Source organism: Helianthus annuus, chromosome 11 (assembly GCF_002127325.2).
Source record: "Helianthus annuus cultivar XRQ/B chromosome 11, HanXRQr2.0-SUNRISE, whole genome shotgun sequence".
Lineage (NCBI taxonomy): Eukaryota > Viridiplantae > Streptophyta > Magnoliopsida > Asterales > Asteraceae > Helianthus > Helianthus annuus.
The window spans coordinates 4,902,469-4,925,586 of record NC_035443.2 but is presented as its reverse complement, the minus strand read 5'-3'; the positions used below and the strand labels follow the sequence as shown (position 1 = coordinate 4,925,586).

Genomic DNA, 23,118 nt, shown 5'->3' with positions numbered 1-23,118 from the left:
GCGTGAGGCCGAGACCTCCCTCTTCAATGTGAGATGTTATTTTGCTCCAACACGCCCAATTGATTTTATGTTTATCTTCATTTCCACCCCCAAAAAAAACCTCCTAGCTTCAAGGTAATCAATTATCTTACTAGCGCTTTAAAGAGTGCGAAAAAATATGTTGGTAACGTTTCCATTACCGACTTTAATAATGTCAAACGCCCCCTATAAATAAGGTCGACGCTTCTCATAAAGTAAGCCTTTTATCAAATAACTCAAATATCAAACTCCAATACGTCGCCCTATTCATGTTAGCCCCAATGATGAGACCCAAATATTGACACGGAAGAGATCCCAACTTACAACCAATAGCCTTAGCCAACATTGAAGCTTCATTCGTTTCAACTCCCACTCTAGAAAAAAAATTGATTTTGTATAATTTATTTGAAGGCCCGACACTAAATGAAAGCACCTTAAGATTATTGTCATATTAAGAATGTTTTCTTCTGACCATTCCCCCACCAAGAGAGCGTCATCCTCATACAAAATGCGAAACAATAGGCCTGGAGTTTGGAGTGCGCAGTCCTTTGAAAATATCTAATTCAACCACCTTTGAAATCATATATGACAAAGCCTTTATTCTAGTAATAAAAATAACCACCGAAATAGGATCGCCTTGACTAATCCCTCTATGAAATTGGAATTCAAATGATAGAGACCCATTTACCAATATAGAGGATCTTGCCGAACTTAGAACACCGTGAATCCAACCATGCCATTTAACCGGAAAATTCATTTGATACATAATCGAGTCAATGAAACCCCAATTGAGATGATCAAACGCCTTCTCAAAATCTAATTTAAAAAGTAAGTTTTTATTCAATTTTTTTCTTCACCCACCCACGAAATTAACTCATTTATAATCAACGGGCCATCGATAATATTTCTCCCCTTCAAAAAGACATATTGGTAATCGATCCGAAATCAAAAGGTTCAGTGGCTACAAAAGGTTCAACAAAACTATTGCCTACAAGGAAGCTATCTATTTTGCTTAATTTAACTTTGGCACTTTTACCTTTACAAAATGTGAAAATTTTACCTTTCATAACAAATTCGGAGTGACCCGCCAAGTAAATAAAATCATTAATGTCTTTAGCGCTTGTGTGATCAAACTTAGCATTTCGCCTTTCCTCTATTTTTCTTACTGCGTTAAAATCTCCAAAAGCAACCCAACCTCCCCTATTTACAACCGTAATAACCTTAATATCCTCCCACAATGCTTGTTTAGCTACAACTCCTTGAGGTGCATACACATTGAGCTCGCTACTTCGAGAATTAATATCTCGTTTATTTTAGACGGTGTTTGGTTTGTCGCGAAACTCTTATTTAGTAGATCACAAACCCGGTAATTAATAACTACATTAACAATAATTACACATAATTTTTTCTATTTAAAGTTGGTAAAAATCACATTTTCAATAGTTTTTTTCTAACACAGTTGGCTCATCACCCGTAAGAATACCCTTATGAAGAAGGCAAAGGAGTACCCAACTTTCACTGGGCCTCAATATCAATTTTCAAGAACTTTTATAAATTGCATTTTACTTTTTTCTTAACATTTATTTATTTTCTTCAAAATGTTTTTAAGGACTAATTTTCTTATTTGTTTTTGGTTATTTTTTTAATTTATTTAATAGACTTTTAATAAACAAACAATATGATACATATCATCTTCCTGAGTTTTTTATTTTAAACTAAATATCACCATAAAAAACACTATAACATATATAGTAAATTTCACCAATTACACTTTCAATCATACCCCTTTTAATTAAAACTCTATGCATGTAACAACCACTAAATTTACTACTCAAGCAGGATAATCAAACGGTAGAGGCACAACCGAGCCCGAATCCCCTAAACTCGGGTGCACGAACCCATAATTACGCAACACCTGATTATCCCCAAAGTTCAACACCTTCTGCATAGCGTCCCAACAACCTTGCCTAGAATACTCCTCATTATGCGTACCACTACACGGCTGACACCCAGTAAAATGCGTCATAAACGGTCGTCTCCACCCCTCCCTCCCATATCCCGCGCCTTTCAAATACTCCTCCCACGTCGTAACATACGCCCCTCTCACCTTCTCCGCGTGTCGCCTCCTTAACTTACTCACCCTCTTCTCAACGCCGTTATATTTCTCCGTTATGTTCTCCAACCTCCCCACTATTTCCATCCAATACCCTTCAAAATAATACCCATCTTCCACATAGATTTTATTCCCCCATTTTTCCTTTTCTTTTAATAATAAATAAACCAAACCCGTTTGATCATCGGATTCAGGGAAAAACTTGTCTTTACATGTTTTTCTCAACAACTCGCCCCATTTTTCATAATTCGGAGTTTGGGGGCCCATACCGGCCCAAACATCCATAAAATCAAGAGCCCATTGACTATTTCTAATCAAGAAAACCCCAGCATTTAAACTGGTCCAACTTTTCTTTTTATAAATCAACTCGGGCCACCCATGTACAACAAAATTGTAATTTTTATACCGGTGTAACGGTAATTTAAAATCCATATCGGTAAACGCGGCATCCGAGTCGACCCACCAGATCCACTCGGCTTCCGGGTGGGCCAACATTGCCGCGCGTACCGCGGGAATCTTGGCCCAGTAGGTAAACATTTCCGGGTGGAGGAGTACGTTATTGTAGAAAATATCGTACCCGTGGATACGACAATAGTCCACTTTGTTTTTGAAGAACCTTAGTAGTAGATGATCCCCTATCGGGTTCTGGCATGGGGTAGATTGTGACCCGGTTACTAACAAGACCCGGGTTTCTAACCCGGGTATGAAAGACGGGTGTAGCCATAGCCATTCCCGCCGTTTTTGGTCCCAATTTGTTATGGGCTTTTCGATCGTGTAGGTCAGATTTGGGTCGTCGTAGAATGTGGACTCGGGTGGGTCGTGGGTCAGGTTAAAGTTAAAACCCTGACCACCTGACCTACCTGACCCACCTGGCCCACTCAGTCCACCTGGAGTAGCACTGTCTACTCCAGTTTTGAAATTATTGGGGTTTGGGGAAGTGAAACTGAAACTGATCATGGGCCAAAAAGCCCAAAGAAGTGAGAGGGCTACAATGGCTCCGCCGACGATGGGGATTCCGGTGGAGACGAACGATGACGATTTCCGGTGGTGGTTCTGCATGGTGGTGATTTGAGTTGAAAATTGTTAATGGGTGGCATTTTTATTGTAAGGGCTTTCTATATTAAGGAGTATGAGGTCAGCTTTGAAGAAAATCTGAACACAAGGGTGTGAATTTACTAAATTAAGGAGTGATCGGCTGGATACGGTGATTGATGATATTAATAGCGACGGTGGTGATATACATTTGTAGTTGTGGACTTGTGACTTTAAAGCTTTTGGGGTCCTTTGTGTGTGCATGGTCATGTACTCAATACTGTTTTTAGAAGGTTGATTGCATGGTGACGTTGGCATATAGCTGGCCAGTATTACATGGAACGGTGTGAGATTATAAAGCGAGGGTGTGAGTATATCAGTATAGTATGCCCCAAATCAGGGGCGGAACTAGCATTCAACGAGCCATAGCACGGGCTATGGCTCAACTTCGTATCCGTAGTGTATTTTTGTTTTTTGTCGGTTTTATACAGAGGATACCCCTAAATAACTACGAAAATACCCATGACAAAAAAAAAAAAAAAAAAAAAAGATACTTTAACCTAAAAGAAATAATAAACTTTTGAATGTAAACCCAATTGTTATGTAAGCCCAAATCCCAACCCAACTAATATTTTAGCCCAAACAAATAATAACCCTTTGAATATGGGGCAGGGGCGCGACAACAGATTTGTGGAAACCAAACGTCGTATAAGGCACAAGCATCTGAACTTTATAACATCAGCAGCGACAAAGTGCAGAAACTGATCAAAATTCGACAAAGTGCAACCTGTATGAGACTGATAAAAAATCGAACAAGCAGTCACGCAGAACTGATCATAATTTTGATTTTCAAACAAGTAGAAGCAGCAGTGCAGTCGCAAAACTGATCAAAATTCGAACCAACATCGACTGATCAAAATTTGCAGATTGTTTGTTAGTATTCTTTTCTTTGAACCAACTCAGTTAATTTTTGTGGTTAAATTTGACCAAATTGACCCCACATGAGGGTATTTTTGTGGTTAAATCTGACTAAATGGACTCCACATGAGATCAAAATGACCAAAATACCCTCATGTAGGGTCCATTTGGTCACATTTAAGCACAAAAAATTAACTGAGTTGGGGCTAAAGGACATAACTTGCAAGGGTTTGCAAACATCGAATACATTTTCTGCCATTATTGAAGATAAAGGACAGCTTGCAATAAGTGACACACATAAAGGACGATTTTTGTAATTTACTCTTAATTTAATTTTCTATGCAAAAACTTTATCATGCATTTTTTTTTTAAATCTTAAATACAACGGTTTTTTTTTAAACTCATGATCCGTCGCAATTTCACTAGTCATGCCGCACTCACAGTCACATTACATACGGGCATGTATGACGAAGCATGCAAGACTCAAACCAGTTGCAAGAATCAGATCACTACGCTACTTGTTGGGGTTCACGTCTGCATTATGCCATGTTGATGGCAAAATCAAAATTAGCAAACGATAAATAACCGACCCTGGAGCTTTAAAAACATTAGGTTTTGCGGGTGACGCACCACAAATATTTTCTTCAAAGGCTTGGAGAGCCAATTTTGGAAGTAGAAACACCCGAGGGTGCGGTTAATCATACAAAGCAGCGGAAATAAATGAGAGAGAACACCAAACACTCTGATTTATTCAAACAAAAAAAAAACAACAGCTTCAGATTTGATTTATCCACTAATTCTCGGTTGTTTTCGGAAGCCCCTTCCATTTGAAGTTGTCTGCATATGCCTTTGCCTGCATTTTGAAACGGGCTATAAATAAAAATAATTGATGCATTAAATATGAATATAAATACATATTTTTGGTCTAATTTTCTTTACAGCTAAGGGGCTGTTTGTTTACCTCTTAACGGTTCAGACCTCTTACTGGTTCAGCACTTAATGCGTCAGACTGTTTGTTTCACGAGCAGATGTCTGAATGGTTCAGACATTTGCATCTGAATGGTTAAGATTTATACAGAGTCTGGATGGTTAAGACCTCTAATCTGAATTGGTCAGACATTTGCCTCTGAATGGTTAAGCATTATACAGGCTCTTAATGGTTCAGACCTCTTACTGGTTCAGCGCTTAACCATTCAGATGTTGCCAAACAGCCCCTAAGTTTTTTTCTGTTTTACGCGTTTTTGTATTAAGGATACCATGTAACTAATTATGCATAAAAAAACAAATCAACTCTTTTACATGTGAAATAACTAAACAAGTACATAGACTTAGTGTTGACCGACAAACCTTCAATAGGGGTGTCTGGTGCTTCTTGACCTGCACATAAGAGCCACTTAAACAATTAAGTAACAAACAACATTGAATGATTTTACGAGAATAAAACAACAGCTAAGCAGTCAATAGCGGTGCTATAGCGGTTAGCAGACCTAAGGGTGTGTAGCGGTCCAAATAGCGGTGGCCTATAGCGGTTCCGCTATTAGCGGCGCTAAATACCGCTATAGCGGTACTATAGCGGTGGCCTATAGCAGTTATAGCAGTAACGGTGTTTGATTGTGTTAATTCTTAAATTAAATACTTCAAAGTTACTATTAGTATTTGATTTGCAACAGGTTTTTGATAATGGAATGATATTACTATGAATTTTGATACTACTATTAATATTTTTCAAAGATATATTTATATATATATATATATATGTATATATATATAAATACATAAATTATGCATGGTATAAAAATTACCGCTATATCACCGCAATAACCTATATATCATATAGCAGACCTTGACCGCTATTCGATTTTGGACCGCTTTAACTGCATAGAACAACAGTTAACCGAGATACATCCAAAAGCAAGAATATGAAGGATGAAACTTTTAAAAACCATAGAAAAAGACGATCTAAATATTTACATATGAAACTAATTAAATCTGCTTAACAGACTTGAACATATATAATAACAAACATGGAATTATAACAATATAACAATATAGTTCTCACCGTATAGTTCCAACCATGCCTTTCCGCAAACGCTTTTGCATCTGCTTCGCTTTTGAAACTAAGCGCTGAGTCACCAACATTGGCATACGGATCCCCTGTGGATGTCCAACCCATCAAGGGATTTTCCCATCTACATAAAACAGAACAACAATAAGCATTTAAATCAATTCGGAATTGTAAAATGACAACTGTGAAATATTTTTGTATCGATCTGATGAACAATTCTGCTATCGACATGCTTGTTCAAGCAGATAGATATCTGAACGAATGAAGCTACTTCATAGACTTGAAGTGTATGCGAGAATAATAAGTAGAGAAGAACGGATTATACTTCTGTGTGGACATAAAATTGATTTTCCACTTTCCGACTTTTCCGGCTCCTTGCTGTGAAGCTGTTCGAGCAGGCGAATAGATAATAACCTGACATTCATGGAGGTTATATTATTATTAGTATTTTATCAACGCAAATTAAACATGTTACGTCAATTCAAATTTTTTTCCCCAAAAGCGAACAAATCTGAATCTATCTAGCTAAAAAACTATAATATAGCACATGAAACAAATAGGACAGCAAAGGCTGAATAATTACACGTAAATACACTTCAAGACTTAGTATATCAATGCTTGGTTATAAAATGCGCGCATAATGCGTGATGCGCCTGATGCACTAATGAGAGCGCATCCCAACAGCTGATGCGATGCGTTTACGTGATGCGAGAATATTGCGCGCATTTCGCATAATGCGCTCTGATGCACGCAACATTGTTTCTTATGCTTTTTTTCCAGATTTTATGAACTGTGTTCGGTTTTTTCCATAATTAACATCTTAGTATGCTTGATTTGAACCAAAAAACACAACTCTTATCTTCTAATTACGTCAGTTGTTTTACTTTAAGTATGTTTTTATAAGTTTTTATGTATAAATAATTTTTAACTATTTTTTTATAAAGAACGCATCACATACGTGATGCGCTATGTGATGCGCTCGCATCATGCATCACGCATCACGCGTCAGATTTTTGGACTAAACGCATAGAAGCGCATCACGCAATTTAAAACCAAGCATCAATGTTCCTACAGGCTACAACTATGTCGCTGCTTATATTCCTGACATTCAACACAACTAACACTACTAATGCTCGAAAGAACAACTAGTTCGTTGAGTTTTATCAACACTCTATATACTAGTATACTACACTCACAAATCTCAACCTTCAAGACTAACACCGTCACCCATGAATTAAAACATAAACTTAACATCTACCATATGTTAGTAAAGTGCCATCAATCTCAATACGACACACTTTACACCATGAACAGCATGCTCAAAACAATGTATAAACTACAAACTAAATAGACGTTGATATCAATCTTAAAAAACAACATTATTCCAACCATTATTCCTCAATGAGTTTCATACTATTGAAACAAATATCAATATGATTTTAAATACTTCATAACAAGGTAACAAAACACCAAGCCACTAGTCACAAACATGATAAGCTAGCATAGAATATTCAAACTATCACCTTGGTTTAAAAAGTGTGAAGCGCACAAAAGCGGCAAGGTCTAAAATCAAAACGTAAATCACAAAAATGGAGGGCTTTTGTACGAGAGGCGCAAGGTGGTTATATATTTTTTTATATGTCCTATAGGTTTTTAGCATCCCTTACCCAAAATACAGTAATAAAAAAGGTTTAAATATGATTTATTGTATAAATCACTTAAATGTACAACCATTTTAGCTACATGTATAACAGTTTAAAGCACAAAAACACCTTCTGTACAAGACGCGTGTGCCTCAGTGGGATTTTTTTCCAAAAAAGCTCGCTTTTTGTGCGCTTTTTGTACAGAGCTCGCCTTATGTCACATAAGGCGCAGCTCTTTGCGCCTAGGGTCGCTTTGCGCTTAAGCGCGCTTAAGGCACGCTTTTTAGAACCAAGACAATCACATCCAAATTCAGAGTGTCACTTTAACTTGTGACTAACTTTTTTAATCCAGCATCACATTATATAACTCAAACGACTTTCTCTCATAAAAAATAAAAATAGTTTCAAACATCATGAAAACTCCTCCATTAGGGTGAAGGGAGTGGTTACCTATTTGGAATAGGTAAACTCCCCATTCACCCAATCAGACAGTGCCACGTCAATTTACCTAATGCTCAAAGACGTTGGCGGTGGTTTACCTATCTTGGATTAGGTAAACTATTATTTTAAAAACAAAAAAAAAACATAACAAATGAAACCATCCAATCATCGGTAAACCTTCACCTTCCCCTCATCGGTAAACCTTCACCGCTTCCTTCCCCTCACCGATCGGTAAACACCATCGGCGGCGGTGTTACCGATTGGTAAACCGCTTACCGATGGTGTTTACCGCACCACTCCGCTCACCCTTAGAATATCAAATGTTTAACTCATGTTCAGTTAAAATAAGCTTAAACACTTAACGAACCACAACTTCAACTCCAATGCACATATTAATAAACAATAGGATCAAAACAGATCAACCAGAAAACAGAAAATCAACAATACATACAGCCTACAATCGCATACAATTAACAATCAACTCAATATACACAAGCTGAGTAATAATAAGGCCATTTTATAACCGATATGCATACCTAGAGTAATATAAAATGAAAACGTGAATAACGAAACCCTAGATTCGAAATCCGGTCAATCGAGTAACAAAAACGAGTAATAATTCAAGTTCTGAATGGAATCAATTAGAGAAAGTAAGTGATAATCGAACGAATTGAATGAATTGAAGGATAGATCGGATCTTACTCTCCGTTGAAGATGTTCGTCTGGAATGCCGGAAACGGTGCCGATTTCTCCGGCTTTGTACTCGACGGATAAAGCATCTGTGGAGAATCGATTGATGAGTTGAGGAATCAGTGATCGGTGAACATTGGTTGTGTGGATTCCGATACGACGGAGAGAAGTCGCCATTTTTGTTCTCCGTTTAAGGTTTGGGGGCGTGATGGAGATATGAGGAAATTATACCCTGAAAAGTGAAAACACAAGGTAATTGTTTTTAAACTAGTGGGAATCCACCCGTGCTTCGGCGGAGGCGTAAAATTGTGATAAAAATTAATGACATTGAAACGTTACCGAAGGCCACACATTATTAAACATATGTAAGTTAATATATAAGAAAAATGAAACCATTATTTTGTTGATAACATTCAAAACTTTATATACAAATTTAAACAAAACCGTGGCCAATCCATGCGTTGGTTAGACTACTAAAAAATAATGTAGGTATGTCGGTAAAAATAATTACATAGCAACGAAAAAACAACTAATTACGAAGATTTTGTTTTGTTTTTATGTGTTAGTAATTCTTTGAAGTGAAGGTCATATGTTAAATGAGTCTGTAGCGCCTCTCATCATGATTCTTGGTGCTATTGGTTGCAAGCCATTTGTTGCTTTGTCCATCAATCATTCGGTCCCGTTACTGGCACGGATGAGGCATACGGTGGTTGGAACGAATACGGGTAAGGGTACACTTGTCTTGGAACTGGTGGTGGTGGGATGCAGCCATACATTAGAGTGTCTGGTGTGTTGGGGTGTACAAGTAAGTCGAAACAGGTGGTATGGTTGTTGGTGGCGTTGACTTGATATATGAGGTATGAAGGGAAGTGTAGTGGTGGTTTGGCTCACAACCGAGTCCCCCCCCCCCAACGCGGAAGGTCTTTGTCCCCACTCTAAGGCCATTTGGCTTGGCTTTTCAAAACAACTTATAACTTTTTGGAAAAGTTATTAAGTCACAATGGAGTGACTTATTGACGTTTCCCTTCACAAAATAGTTTCACCCAAACACTTTTTAATTTTTCAAAAAGTCAATAAGGTAATACGTCACCAAAATAAGCAATCCCAAAAAGACTCGAATTATCATGGTCAACTTCTTTAGTCCCGAACCCTATGATGTGCCCCATGGTTATGATTGGCGACGTCATCATGAAAATAGGGCCTTCAACAAATCTTTGGTACTCCGTTATGGTGGTGGCTATTGGGTTGCTTGTAACGGTAGCCGTTGTATTAGTGACACTGGTAGTAACGACACAAGTGTCACCCATGGATGATTCAAATAGTAGTTACAATTCTAGCTTTTGGGTGTCAGTGATGGAGGAGCCAATAAAGAAACAAATACATGAATGGGTTGCAAACATGTTTTTCTTGATTTCTAAGCGAACGATTTCTGCCAAACAAACATTGTCAGCCTCGCCACAAGAAGGGGGTTCTCACTATGACCACTATTTGGCGTGAGAATTAGTATCGTCTATTTAAGAGCGAATAAGAATTTAAATATTGAGGTGAGGAATTTTGGTTTCCATTTTCCTTGTAACTTGGAGATCACAATGCTTCATCTTTGCATTAGTTAAGGGTATCGATATCTCTTATTCAAGCTAGATATATTTTTTTATCCATTAAGCCACGTTGGCATAACTAACTTTATTAATAAATACGGGTTGCTCAAAGAATCGAAAGGTTACAAAAGTATATAATATCTTCCCAAGAGTTGTTGCTCAAAGTTGATGGCTTTCTTTTCAACCTATATATCTATAAATAAGTTGATGCACATTTCATTGTAACAAAAATCATCTCTATAATTAGTGTTCGTTTCATGGATTGTAATGGAATTAGAATGAGAATTCGCGTAGAAATTGAAATTTGATTTGGAAAATACAATGAAATTTGGATGGAATTGGAATGTAGATTCTTTTCCTTATGTTGTTCAATTACAATTCATGTTCTTGTTGAAACCAACAAAATAAAGAGTGAAATCAACATTCCAATTCCATCAAGATTCCATTTCATTATGTGAGACGAACAATACCTCAGTTTGTTATGTAACTTCTTTCAAATTAATTCATCATGACATCCGTTACACTCAAAGTTAGAGTTGCTTCTCATTAACCCGCCGATAAACTTTTCAACCTTCTAGTCGATTTAGACCATATCGTACCAAAGGTAAACCCTCAGTATATCAAGTCCGTCGAGACCATCAAAGGAAATCGAGGCGTCGGGACAATAAAGGTCTTCACCTTCGGTGACGGTAAGAGCCACATACAATTTGTATTTTGTCTATTTACAATATTAGTATCATTATAGTAAGTGTTTTTTTCTACAGTCTTACAATATTCTCCTTGATTCGTTATGTATTGAACGACCCTCTAAATCGCTACGTTATGTGGAGCTTAAATGTCAGCCTAACCGAAAAGGAATATACAACACAACAAGCAGAAAAAATGCATGACACAAAACAATATGGAAATTCACTCGAAACAGCCCTATAGTCTGCATAAAGTTTGACAAACTCGACAAAAAGAATAAGCACACAAAAATGGCGATCATGGTTCTTGCTAATTTGGTTCGGTCATGTTCTTAACTTTGCGATTTCGAATGCTTCACAAGCCAATTGATGACCGAATCAATGTTTGTCGAGTTCTTGCACGAGATCATAAAGCAACACACTTCTCTATCTTCGATAGACTTCAAATCCCTACACACGATTATCAACAAAACACAAATTAAAGGATATAGCAATTATACAAAAAATGATTATGATCGGAATAGTCTTACATTTGATCGGTCAAAGCTTGCTTAGAGAGGGCCCCGGCTTTGTCAATTTTGTTGCCCAAAACGAGCAAAGGAATACCGGTCAACGCTGGTTTGCTCAGAAGGTCATGAAGTTCACCCTTTGAGATGCTCAAGTTATCATGATCTGCAGCGTCCACAACGTAACTGCGCCCGCACACGTTATGTTTAAAACATCAAGACAATCAAAATCACAAGCTAAGCAATTAATGCGGTAAAAAATCGGATATTGGTCACCGATATTTGAGATATTGGTCATCGCGGTGGGATATCGGTAGTTTTAATATCATGCAGAATTAATATATATATAGCCATTTAACACTAACAATTCAGTATACTCTCCTACCACTAACAAATTAACCTTTCGGGACTTGCAAAACACTAACAATTGTAGCAAGTATGAACTGATTAAGACTTAAAACACCAACATAGCAATGGGTCGGGTTTGGGACGGGTTTATGTAATCCCAACCCCAAACCCGATCAGATAAGTTTGTCCCAAACCCGTCCCAAAACCCGTCGGGTTTCTAGCAGGTAAATACCCATCGGGTATCGGGTATACCCACGGGTTTCGGGTAACCCATTAATTTTAAAAAGTTTACTCGTTGGGTATACCCGACCCAAAACCTATCGGGTAACTACTAATCAGTTACATTTAGTATTATCACTAAAGAAATATATCAAATAACTATAATGTATACGAGACAAAATACCTATGTGTATAGAATAAAGGATGTATTATATATTTACATATTTAAAAATATAAAAGAAATTATATCGGGTATACAATCGGGTAAACGGGTTTACTTTATCGGGTAATTGGGTCGGGTAAACGGGTATATCACCAAATCCCAAACCCATCCCAAACCCACGAAAAAAATAAAAACTAGTTCCAAACCCGTCCCAAACCCGATTAACCGACCCCAAACCCGTCCCAGATGTGTCGGGTTTCGGGTTTACCCATAGGGTTCGGGTTCGATTGCCATCCCTACATAAAACACTAACAATTAACAGTTAAGACTTAAAACACCAATAGCAGCAAAAACAAGAAAGACGAATGGTAAAACTAGAAAGAAAGGTACTGAAATTTGAAAAATCGGTGATATATCGGTCAATATCGCCGATAATATCGGTACCGATATTCTGACCGATATTTTTCACCGATATCTCAATAGGGGGGCGATAACCGATATATGGCGATATTAACGGCATAGATCACAAGTCAAATGCGTTCAAAATAAGTGTTTTAGTCAAAGTTGCATACACAATGGCTGAAACTGCTCGGCAGTATCGCTCCCACATGCTGCGAAAACGCGGTTGACCTCCAAGATCCCATAGCTTTATCGTTACATTTCCTTTGGTGACCTTGCGCATATTGAATCCCACCTGGAAACAAGAAAAAATGTTGAGTAAATTACGTTTTTGGCCCCTGTGTTTATATCACTTTTACTATATAAGCCCAAAATAAGAAATTTTTAACATATCTGCCCCTATGGTCTCTATAACTAACCATTTTGGCCCCCATGGTCTCTATAACTAACCATTTTGGCCCCCATGATCTCTAGACTTAGGGGCCAAAATGGTTAGTTAAAGAGACCATGGGGGCAGATATGTTAAAAATTCTTATTTTGGGCTAATATAGTAAAAGTGATATAACCACAGGGGCCAAAAACGTAATTTACTCAAAAATGTTTGTAAGATGCAAAATGTATAATTAGAAAGTTTCTAGAGATAAATGGTGTAATATTTGAAGAGAACTCACTGTCGGGATCATGTCTTCACTGTATCCACCGGTCTACAAACAAAAGACGGTTTTAATCAAGTTAGTAGATGATTTTAAAGAAACCAAACTAGGATCTGATCATACGATAGAAATGCGCAATAGGTACAAGCATAGTTGTTAATGGCGAATAGCGACAAATAGCGATAAGGTACCTATATGCTAGTATGCTACATAGCGAATAACAATAAATAGCGGGCGGCTATTTTATAGATAGAGATACACTAGAAAAAAAAATAAAAATTTATATGTATATTATCGTGGTTTTAAAAAACGGTTGAGGCATGCGCCTCGAGGCGAAACACCCAAAAACGATTCCGAGGCGCGCCTCAGGGGGTTTCTATTGTACGTGCACCTCAGAGGGGCTGAGGCGCTAAAAAGGCTGTGCCTCAGGTGCGCCTCAGGGGTTTTTGATATTTGTTTTTGACTTTTTGTGTCAATTTCAAACAATTTATGTCTTTTTATGTGTGTTTTTGATGATGAATTTAGTTAGTATTATTATTTTTATAAGATATATAATTTTTGTATTTATTTTTTTATTCCGCCTCGGTTCGCCTCGAGGCTTCCTCGTGAGGTGAAGGGAAAACGCCTCGAAACTCGTTTCCATTTTTTGAAACCTTGTAGATTATATCAAAATACCCTGGTATATATGCTATTTTACATGTATATTTAACAAAAACCTAAAATACAGCTTTTATAGCTATATTTAATTGCTATTTATATTAAAATAAATAAATAAATTATCGCTATCTATCGCTACAACCCTAATAGCGAGCCTAGACCTATACGCTACGCTACGCTCGCTATTGACAACTACGGGTACAAGTGTGTATCTGGTTCTCGCAATTCTCTACGTATCTCTATGCAGGGGCGGTTCTCAGAAGGGCTCTGGCAGGGCCACGACCCAGGCAAGTTTTTCGGCCGTAGTGCTAATTTTTCCGCATTTCGATCAAATTTTTTTATATATACTATGTTTGGCACGGGCTTCCTCGGGTTTTTTTTAGTGCCCGTGTCTTCCGGCCCTGGCACGTTCAACGGACAAGATCCGCCACTGTCTCTATGTATAATTGGTTCTGTATTGAACATCTGTCTTAAATTACTTACAGCAACAACATTAACAAGTGAAGTTTTGCCAGCATTCTGAAGACCAATCAAAGAAAGCTCCATTTCTTGCTTAAAAAAGAGGCTGTATCAACATGTCATTTCAATATTAGTTTATACATTCATATATATATATATATATAGGGGCTGCTAGAATGAGAACCACCCCGAGTTGTAAGAACCGCGAGAACTACACCCCACGGAGCGCCGTTCGCCGCGATTTTTTTTTTACAAGTAGATGTGTGCATTATAAACACGGCCGTAAAAAATCACGGCGAACGGCGCTCCGTGGGGTGTACTTTTTTACACCTCAAGTTTGGTGTTTTTTAATTTTTTTTCTTTTTTCTTTTTTTTTCACCAAACTTGAGGTGTAAAAGGGTACACCCCACGGAGCGCCGTTCGCCGTGATTTTTTACGGCCGTGTTTATAATGCACACATCTACTTGTAAAAAAAAATCGCGGCGAACGGCGCTCCATGGGGTGTAGTTCTCGCGGTTCTTACTACTCGGGGTGGTTCTCATTCTAGCGGCTCCCTATATATATATATATATATATATATATATAGACATTCTTGTTTCAAACCCTGAAAATCTCAAATTTTGTTTCACATCCATTAACATGAATCCAAACCCACATCCAAAAAGAAAAAAATCAAACAATATTAAATCGAATTGGATGCAGAAATGAAAAGATAACGTACCTTCGCAGCCAATTGAGGAAAACTTCCCATATGCCCATAACGATTCGAACAAAAAATTGAAAGAAAATGAATTGGAATAAAATATTATGAGATCTGTTGATTGGAAGAGATGGGTTTGATTGGTAATGAAGAGTTATGTATGTTTCTCCTTTCTCTGTATCCAAAGAATGTTGAATCGAAATTAAGGGAATCCGGTTTTGAAATTGGGAATGCGGAAACAAAGAATTGATTGATTTCACTGCGATTTGTTATCGACGGATGTGGTTTCATCCAAAATGATTGGTGCCGGTAACTCTTTTGTGTTCTCAGTTCTATGTTTCAAGGGTTAAAATTCTTTTATTCGTTAAATTTAAAAAAAAAACATTGAAACATTTAACAAGCTAACATAAACAAACGAACATGTTACCGAACGTTTACGAAGTTGAAAAAACGTGACTTTTGTTCGTGTTCGTTTATGTAGTTAATCGAACGGGATATTTTGTTCGTGTTCGTTTATTAACTAAATGAACGAAAAAACATAAACGAACTTCACGTCAAACGGTTGACGAACTGTTTGCTGAAGGTTTGGTTCGTTTACAGCCCTACCTCTGATGACAAAAAAAAAAGAATCTTGGGTCCACCACTGACCTCAAAATAGGGATGAGCAAATCAGACCCGGTACTCGTACCGAATTTACCGAACCGGTACTTTTTTGGTACCGATTCGGTACCGACTTTTGACATTTTCGGTACCGGTTCGGTACCCGTATTTACCGATTTTTACACTCAAATACCGGTACCGTACCAGTACCGAACCGGGTATATTCGGTACCGGTACCCACTTTTGGGGATTTTCGATACCGGTTTTTTCGGTACCTGTTCGGAACCGGACGGTACCGAGCTCATCCCTACCTCAAATACAACCAAAGCCAAGAGAATAACGTGTGTGAAAGATGCAAGGGGTGGAGTCCACTACTCGTTACATACTAACCAATCACCTCTTTTTTTATTTATTTTTAGTTAAAGCAATACACCCTTGGAAAATGGTGGGTTGGTTTAAATCCGCACTGCCTCTGCGGCAGTGACGTGATAGTTACTTTTGCAGTTTTTAGTCATTCCACTACGCTTGCTCGCATGAAACTTGGTGAGAAGATGATTTGGCGTTGTTCCACGCCTCCCTAAGGTGGAGAAGCAATGAAGACTGTGTGGGAACACGTGGCAGTTTCCACACGTGTGGAAATTCAAATACTTATTGGTTTAGGTTAGCGGCACATCACCTAGACGTCTTTGGCTTTTGTTGTAGGAGTAACCAGCAACATGCGAATTATGATTGTGTTAGACAATGAAAGCAACTTATCATGATCCATGTCAGCTTAAATGTAACTCTTGTTTGATTAGCATCATGAGCATGGGCCGGATTCATTGTAAATATCTTTCAGACAATTGTTTCTGGTTTGTTTTATGTCACTTAATTTATTTTAGGCTAGATGGTGATGGGTCCCTACTATTGAACTTTGTATCATTTTATCCAACCCCTTACTATCACCTATGCTACCATCCACTTAGGTCACATTTACCCATTTGTCTTAATATTTACTACTATTACCTAGACTGGCCGTTGTGGTCAAGCGACCGGGTGGCGCTAGCCACGCGGCTGCCAACCTGGCTCGCGAACACCACAACGGTGTCATGCGAGCCGAAGTGAGTATGGTAGCTGGCACGGATGGGAAAAAAATGGGGGTGTTTTGGGGCGCTATTGGTGAACTTACCACAACAGGCTCAAGTGAGGGGCGTGACTGGGCAAGGTGATGAGTAGGCGTCTAGTCAGCGCAATGTGTCGCAATATTAGAGGATAAATCCGGGTGCTCACCTAGACCACAATAGGTAGTCTTAACTAGAGTCTCATGTGGTTCTCCTTAGACTCCAAGGTGAGTGCTCTTACTAAAAGATATCCCAAAGATAATAACTAAAATGTATTAAAGTGTGAGTTGTTAACGCTCTACACTAGGTCAGTGATGCATTGTGTGTGGTGTTTATGAGCTTGTAACTACTTAGGCTAATAGGTGTGGGGGTCATGGAATGCCATCGTGATGATGGTACACCACTCCCTTCCTCCTCCTTGTGTAGAAAGCATGGATATATCCACGCTCACCATAGTCCACCTTTCCCAAATTTGAGGCATGTGATAGGTTGGTGGTTGATGGGGAGGACCATCACCACACCATATAGGGTGGTGATGGAGTATGGTGGTAGAAGATGGAGTGATGTGAGAATGACGTGAAGAGTGGTGATAATGATTAGAAACATCATCATATAGCATGCAAATATTGATTAAGAATCATACATGACAACCAAAGGTTGGGTTATAGTAGCGTCATCTTACGTTAAAGGAATAATAACTGATAGGTTTAGTCTGGTTCTCTAATGTAATAATGACAATGGAGTACTTTACGTTTGTTGTACTCCTTCTAGTTGGTAGCAAGGTCGGGCGCTCAAGAGGGAGTGAAATAAAGCAAGCGCTTTGGGCCACCATTTCCATAGGGCCTCAAATTCTAAAAATACCATATTATGTGTAGGTGATTTTGGATTTAAGATTGTTGATATTAAGATTTATCATCTATAATTATGTATACACAGAGATGATATATGAATAATAGGATCTAAAACAAATTTTATTTTTTATTTTTTATGAAAAGGGTCTCAATTTTTTAATCCGCTTTGGGCCTACAATATTTTGAACCGGCTCTGGTTGGTAGTAGCGGACATTGTCTCCTTCAGTTTTTAGATACATGTAACATCTCCTATGGTCTTATAGTAATCAGATAAAAGAAGGATAATATCATAAGCGCTTAAACTTATAGAGTCGGTTTTCAAAACTACTTTTTATAAATATAACCAATTCTAATAGACTAATTTGTTTTTAAACTCTTTTAACTTTTTATAAATATAACCAATTCTAATAAACTAATTTGTTTTTAAACTCTTTTAACTTTTTATAAATATAACCAATTCTAATAGATTAATTTGATTTTAAACTCTTTTAAAATTAACAAAAAACATTTTGCTCAATTATTACTTTTATAGCTATTTAAAAAGTTCAAACAATGTTGGTAGGTAATATAGGTCACCATAATCCATCTATAAAATTACAAATTATATAAAATTATCCATTTTAATCTCCAAATGACCACAAACCACTTGTCACCCTCATCTACAAAACATAAACATTTTACAAAACTGGCAGCCAATTTCATCAACAAAATGGTCAAAACTAGGGGTGTTCATCGTGTTTTTTCTTCGGGTTTCGGGTTTTTCGGGTCGGGTTGTTCGGGTTTTTCTCTGGGAAAATTTGACCCGATAACCAATCCATTTAAAGTTCGGATTAGTCGGGTTTGGGTTATTCGGGTTCGGGTTAGTTCGGGTCGGTTTATTCGGTTTTCGGGTTTAGATGTAAAATGAAAATAAATGTTTTTTTCTTACATAATATCATCAAAATTCATATTGTTATTTTATAAATATCATCAAAGTTCAAAGATAAATTGACAACTTGCTATTATAATATTTAAAAAACCCAAAACTTAGTGTTCCATCTATTAAAGACTCAAAATCTAAACACTTTTATACGAAAAAAACAATAAATGTTCGGGTTTTTTTCGGGTTTCGTGATTCGGGTTTTTCGGGTCGGGTTGTTCGGGTTTTTGGCCTGGAAAAAAGTGACCCGATAACCGAACCATTTAAAGTTCGGGTTGGTCGGGGTCGGGTTTCTCGGGTTTGGGTTTCTCGGGTATTCGCTAATTCGGGTTCGGGTGGCTTTGAATTCGGGTCGGGTTTCGGGTTTTAGATAAAAATGAACAGCCCTAGTCAAAACACAAAAATACACTCAAACCACTAATTGGTCCCTTTTTCCAATTTAACCTCACCCCTATTACGACCCAAACCCGATTTACGAAACACACTTTTTAACCCATTCATGACCCGCTTCCCGAACCGTTTCGGACTCCCTTGATCACCCAAATAGTCCGACTCGTTTCCCATATCCGCGGTCCGCAAACTACCCGAAGAAACCGACCCTCTTTGCCCCCTCTCAACCCGCCTCTCCGAACTAAGCCGAAAACTCTCGGACTTAACCTGACCCGTAACTTGACCCGAATCCGATTTGTTCAAAATCTTTCTAAGCCCATTTATCTCATCTTCCAAACTTTGTATCCGTGAGCTCGTGTAGTCCATGGTGTCTCTTAGGTGTGCCACTTGGCGGAGCGCGGCGTCACGTTGGAGGATTGCTCCGAGGGTGACGGAGGTGGCGGCGGCGGGTTGTTTGGTCGGGCGGTGGTTGGTGGTTTTAAAGGTTTGTGCGGCGCTGAAAATGGATCGACGAGTGTTGAGTTGCTCAATGAACATGGCTTGTACCACGAATCTTAGTGGCATCCTGGGGTTTTGAACTGCGTGCATTAGCGTTTGAGGGGAGAGATTCGAACAGTCGATGTAGTTGCATATTTTGCTTCCTTCTTCTTCTGTCATCTTCCCGCTTTCTGCCTGTACGTAAAATTAATTAATTGACATATAATGTTATACGACCCGTACAGAATATTATACTGCCTAATATTTTCTCTCTGTATATGAGCCATATAACATTATACGGTCAAATATTTGTCATGTTAAATTATTCCATACGGGCCGTATAACGTTATACGGCCCGTATACAGTGTGTGAGATTAAGATTTTAGGGTGTGGGATTATTAGGACCCTAATTATAACCTAGCAATCTAATGATACCGTGATTGTCTCATACAAGATGTAAGTTAAAATACTTATAATTACGTATTTAGGTGTAAAAAATTCGTTAAAAAGACTAACAAAAAAAATTTAGACCCAAGATTTCAAATAGATTGAATATTCAATTCATTAGTTTGAAGCTTAAAAAACAGTTTCATTGTCTAAACCAAAATTATAAAATCAAAAATATCAAAAGGTGAACTAATAGTGAAAACCAAAAATACCGAAGACGAACAATTTTTAAAAATCCAAAAACCTAATTTTTGGTTATTAACTTTTAATAAAGCTAAAACCGACTCATACACACCCTAATTTTAACCAGAATTCAAAAACTAGATTTTTCGTTTTTAATACAGCTAAAACTGACTCATACACACCCTAATTTTACTCAATAATTTTACAACAATTACCTTGAAATAGAAGTCAATGATTCTATAGAGTAAATCATGACTACCATTCAACCGCCGATGCAAACACTCGATCACCAACCGAAACTCCTCACCCGAAACCTCTTGAACACCATCAAACAAAGCCATATCATCCCCAACATCACAATTCAACTTCATAGCCTCTATACACCTACTCACAACACCCGTTCGCGTCTCCACATCAGGCAAAAGCCCCATACACGACTTTAGCACCACCGCGGCATAATTCCTGTCCCCCAAAACCGTACGACACAAGTACGCATCCGCCTTTTCCCTTAGACTTACGCAAACATTTGAATCGCGCGTTAATTCTAGCAACTCGGCTGCTAGCAATAAAGAAGCCACATTGAAAGGTGTTATGAACAAGTGGCCTCCATAACAATGATCAACTACTAGAGTGAATGTGTGGGCCGTTATGTTTAACGGTGGAGAGATTGTAACGTTGGTAGTTTCTGTTAACTGCCGTTTGAGATATCCGCTGCATCGTGCTAGAGGATCCTAGGTGGAACATAAGATTTAATTTAATGTTGTTATAATCATTTAATGTGGTTTGTATTGATTTTTTGTACTGACTTTTTGTGTAGTCTAATAAATTTGGAATAATGTGTTTGTTAGGTTATTAATTTTCATCATTTAATTCGTGAATGAGATTGGCAAAAGCGTAGTGTTCCAAGCTATAGCAATTAATTTGTTTATATCTTTTTAGCTTCTTAGGTTGGAATATTTCTTTTATTAATTTTAATTACAGAAGTACAAAAATCCTAAAATCAAATGTAATTAAATTTGACAGAATATAATTTAAAAAAAAATGATTATGTAGTTTTCATAGTTTAAAATAATGCAAGTAACGCGCTTTATATAATGGGTCTCACTATTCTCATATCCCTAAAATCTTATTTTCACACCCCAACATGTATACAGCCTGTATAAAGTTATACGGGCCACATAACTGATTGTTGCACAAATAAAAAAAATCAGGGAATGGTTTTTTGTCCATGTATACGGACCTTATAACATTATACGACCCGTATAGAATGTTATACGACCTAAAATTTTTTCTATGTATACGACCCGTATAACATTATACGGCCAAATATTTGTCATGTTACATTATTTTATACGGGTCGTATAACGTTATACGGCCCGTATACAAGTGTGAAATTAAGATTTTAAGGTGTGAGATTATTAGGACCCTTATATATAATACATGAAAACAATTCATTTAAAATCAACACATTCAAAGACTTCAAATTTTCTTTTAAAATTTTCAAGTTTTGTTACGATTTTTGAAAAGTGATTTTGAAGATCTTTTTGTGTACATGTTTATAGCATTCAGAGAAATAAAACGTAACTACAGTTTCATATGTAATTTAATATCAAGTTTCTTAACTTTTTAACTTCTAACCTTTTAAGCATAGAGGTTGAAAAAGTTAGAAGTGTTTTATATAAAACATGTTGTGAACGTTGATAATTTTATAAAAGTAACCTAAACCTTTTTATAAACATATACCAACAAATAAAAGGATATATTAATTTGAACTTTATCAACAAACAAAAGAATAAATAAAAATATAATTATCTACTGATTACAATTCAAGATTAATAAGTGTTCTTTTTTCAATTTCTAAAAAAAAAAAAAAAAACATACATACATACATACCTTGTGTAAACGAAAACTAGAACCTTGAACATGTATGATCACATCGGTTTCAACTCCATTATTTTGGGACCTAAACATATGACATAAAAATGTTAGAATAAACTGTATATGTCTCTTAAAATTTTATAAACAGTTAATTATTTATCAAAATCTTTAAAATAACGCTTAATTAAAATTTAATTTCAACTTAATTGTTGGTTTCAACTTTCATATACGTTACTTTCTAACTTCAAAATCTTTCCAATCTTTCAAAAAAAATTAAAATTTTCTCAAGGAATTGATATAAAAACAAACAATTCTAACATACTAAGATTTAAAAAAAAACGACTTAACCTTGTATTTGCAAAGATTTAAACTCACACTATTTTTAATAGGTAAACACCATACTGCTAGACTAGCTGATCATAGACTAAAATATGCCAATTTTTTACATCTCTAAATACGACTTAACCTTGTATTTGCAAAAATTTAAACTCACGGGCAAACACCATATTGCTAGACGAGCATTTCATAGACTAAGATATAGAATTATTAAATTAGACTACACTTATCTAGCATAACTTTCATATAAAAATACTACAAATTTTACAATAAAATGACAGGCAAATAGGCAACAAGCTGTGTCGCAACCTTTTTCTGAATTTGAACTTTTGAACCGAATAACTTACCATTGTTTAACTCGGGAGAAAAGAGAGGTGGCGGACGGGGAGGAGGGAGGCAGCGGCGAAGACGGTGCGGTAGACGAGTCTTCGCCCGAATCCTCCTCATAGATTGTTTCCACCACCCTAAGATTCTGCCAATCCTCCGATTGAGAAACGATGGACTTCATGGTGGAGAGAAATAGAATACAAGTATTAATTTATTTGCATTTATAAATGAGATTTAATATTAACTCTTTGGATATTTGGGGGGGTTGATAAGCTACAGGTTTGGCCCATTCATGGCGTTGC

The 23,118-nt window shown here is 37.1% G+C and overlaps 4 protein-coding genes across 4 annotated transcripts; all 4 read right to left on the bottom strand.

Moving 5' to 3' along the window:
• Nucleotides 1-1,697: 1,697 nt before the first annotated feature.
• Nucleotides 1,698-3,190, bottom strand: LOC110887594 (putative glycosyltransferase 7). The gene has a single exon (XM_022135172.2). It carries the CDS (start codon nucleotides 3,188-3,190, stop codon nucleotides 1,850-1,852), a length of 1,341 nt encoding a protein of 446 aa, XP_021990864.1. The 3' UTR covers nucleotides 1,698-1,849.
• A 1,466-nt stretch (nucleotides 3,191-4,656) lies between these two features.
• LOC110889261 (NADH dehydrogenase [ubiquinone] iron-sulfur protein 4, mitochondrial) lies at nucleotides 4,657-9,166 on the bottom strand. Its single transcript, XM_022136766.2, has 5 exons — nucleotides 8,933-9,166; nucleotides 6,472-6,560; nucleotides 6,141-6,270; nucleotides 5,429-5,458; nucleotides 4,657-4,934 (listed from the first exon to the last, which is right to left on the bottom strand). The coding sequence occupies exons 1-5, from the start codon at nucleotides 9,095-9,097 to the stop codon at nucleotides 4,875-4,877; spliced, it is 474 nt and encodes a 157-aa protein (XP_021992458.1). The 5' UTR covers nucleotides 9,098-9,166; the 3' UTR covers nucleotides 4,657-4,874.
• A 2,223-nt stretch (nucleotides 9,167-11,389) lies between these two features.
• Nucleotides 11,390-15,637, bottom strand: LOC110889262 (ADP-ribosylation factor-like protein 8a). Its single transcript, XM_022136767.2, has 6 exons — nucleotides 15,330-15,637; nucleotides 14,633-14,714; nucleotides 13,511-13,543; nucleotides 13,013-13,134; nucleotides 11,735-11,896; nucleotides 11,390-11,654 (listed from the first exon to the last, which is right to left on the bottom strand). The coding sequence occupies exons 1-6, from the start codon at nucleotides 15,365-15,367 to the stop codon at nucleotides 11,537-11,539; spliced, it is 555 nt and encodes a 184-aa protein (XP_021992459.1). The 5' UTR covers nucleotides 15,368-15,637; the 3' UTR covers nucleotides 11,390-11,536.
• A 2,796-nt stretch (nucleotides 15,638-18,433) lies between these two features.
• Nucleotides 18,434-23,097, bottom strand: LOC110889263 (BTB/POZ domain-containing protein At3g49900). Its single transcript, XM_022136769.2, has 5 exons — nucleotides 22,837-23,097; nucleotides 22,169-22,238; nucleotides 20,491-21,006; nucleotides 19,175-19,840; nucleotides 18,434-18,578 (listed from the first exon to the last, which is right to left on the bottom strand). Exons 1-4 carry the CDS (start codon nucleotides 22,995-22,997, stop codon nucleotides 19,196-19,198), a joined length of 1,392 nt encoding a protein of 463 aa, XP_021992461.1. The 5' UTR covers nucleotides 22,998-23,097; the 3' UTR covers nucleotides 18,434-18,578; nucleotides 19,175-19,195.
• Nucleotides 23,098-23,118: the final 21 nt, after the last annotated feature.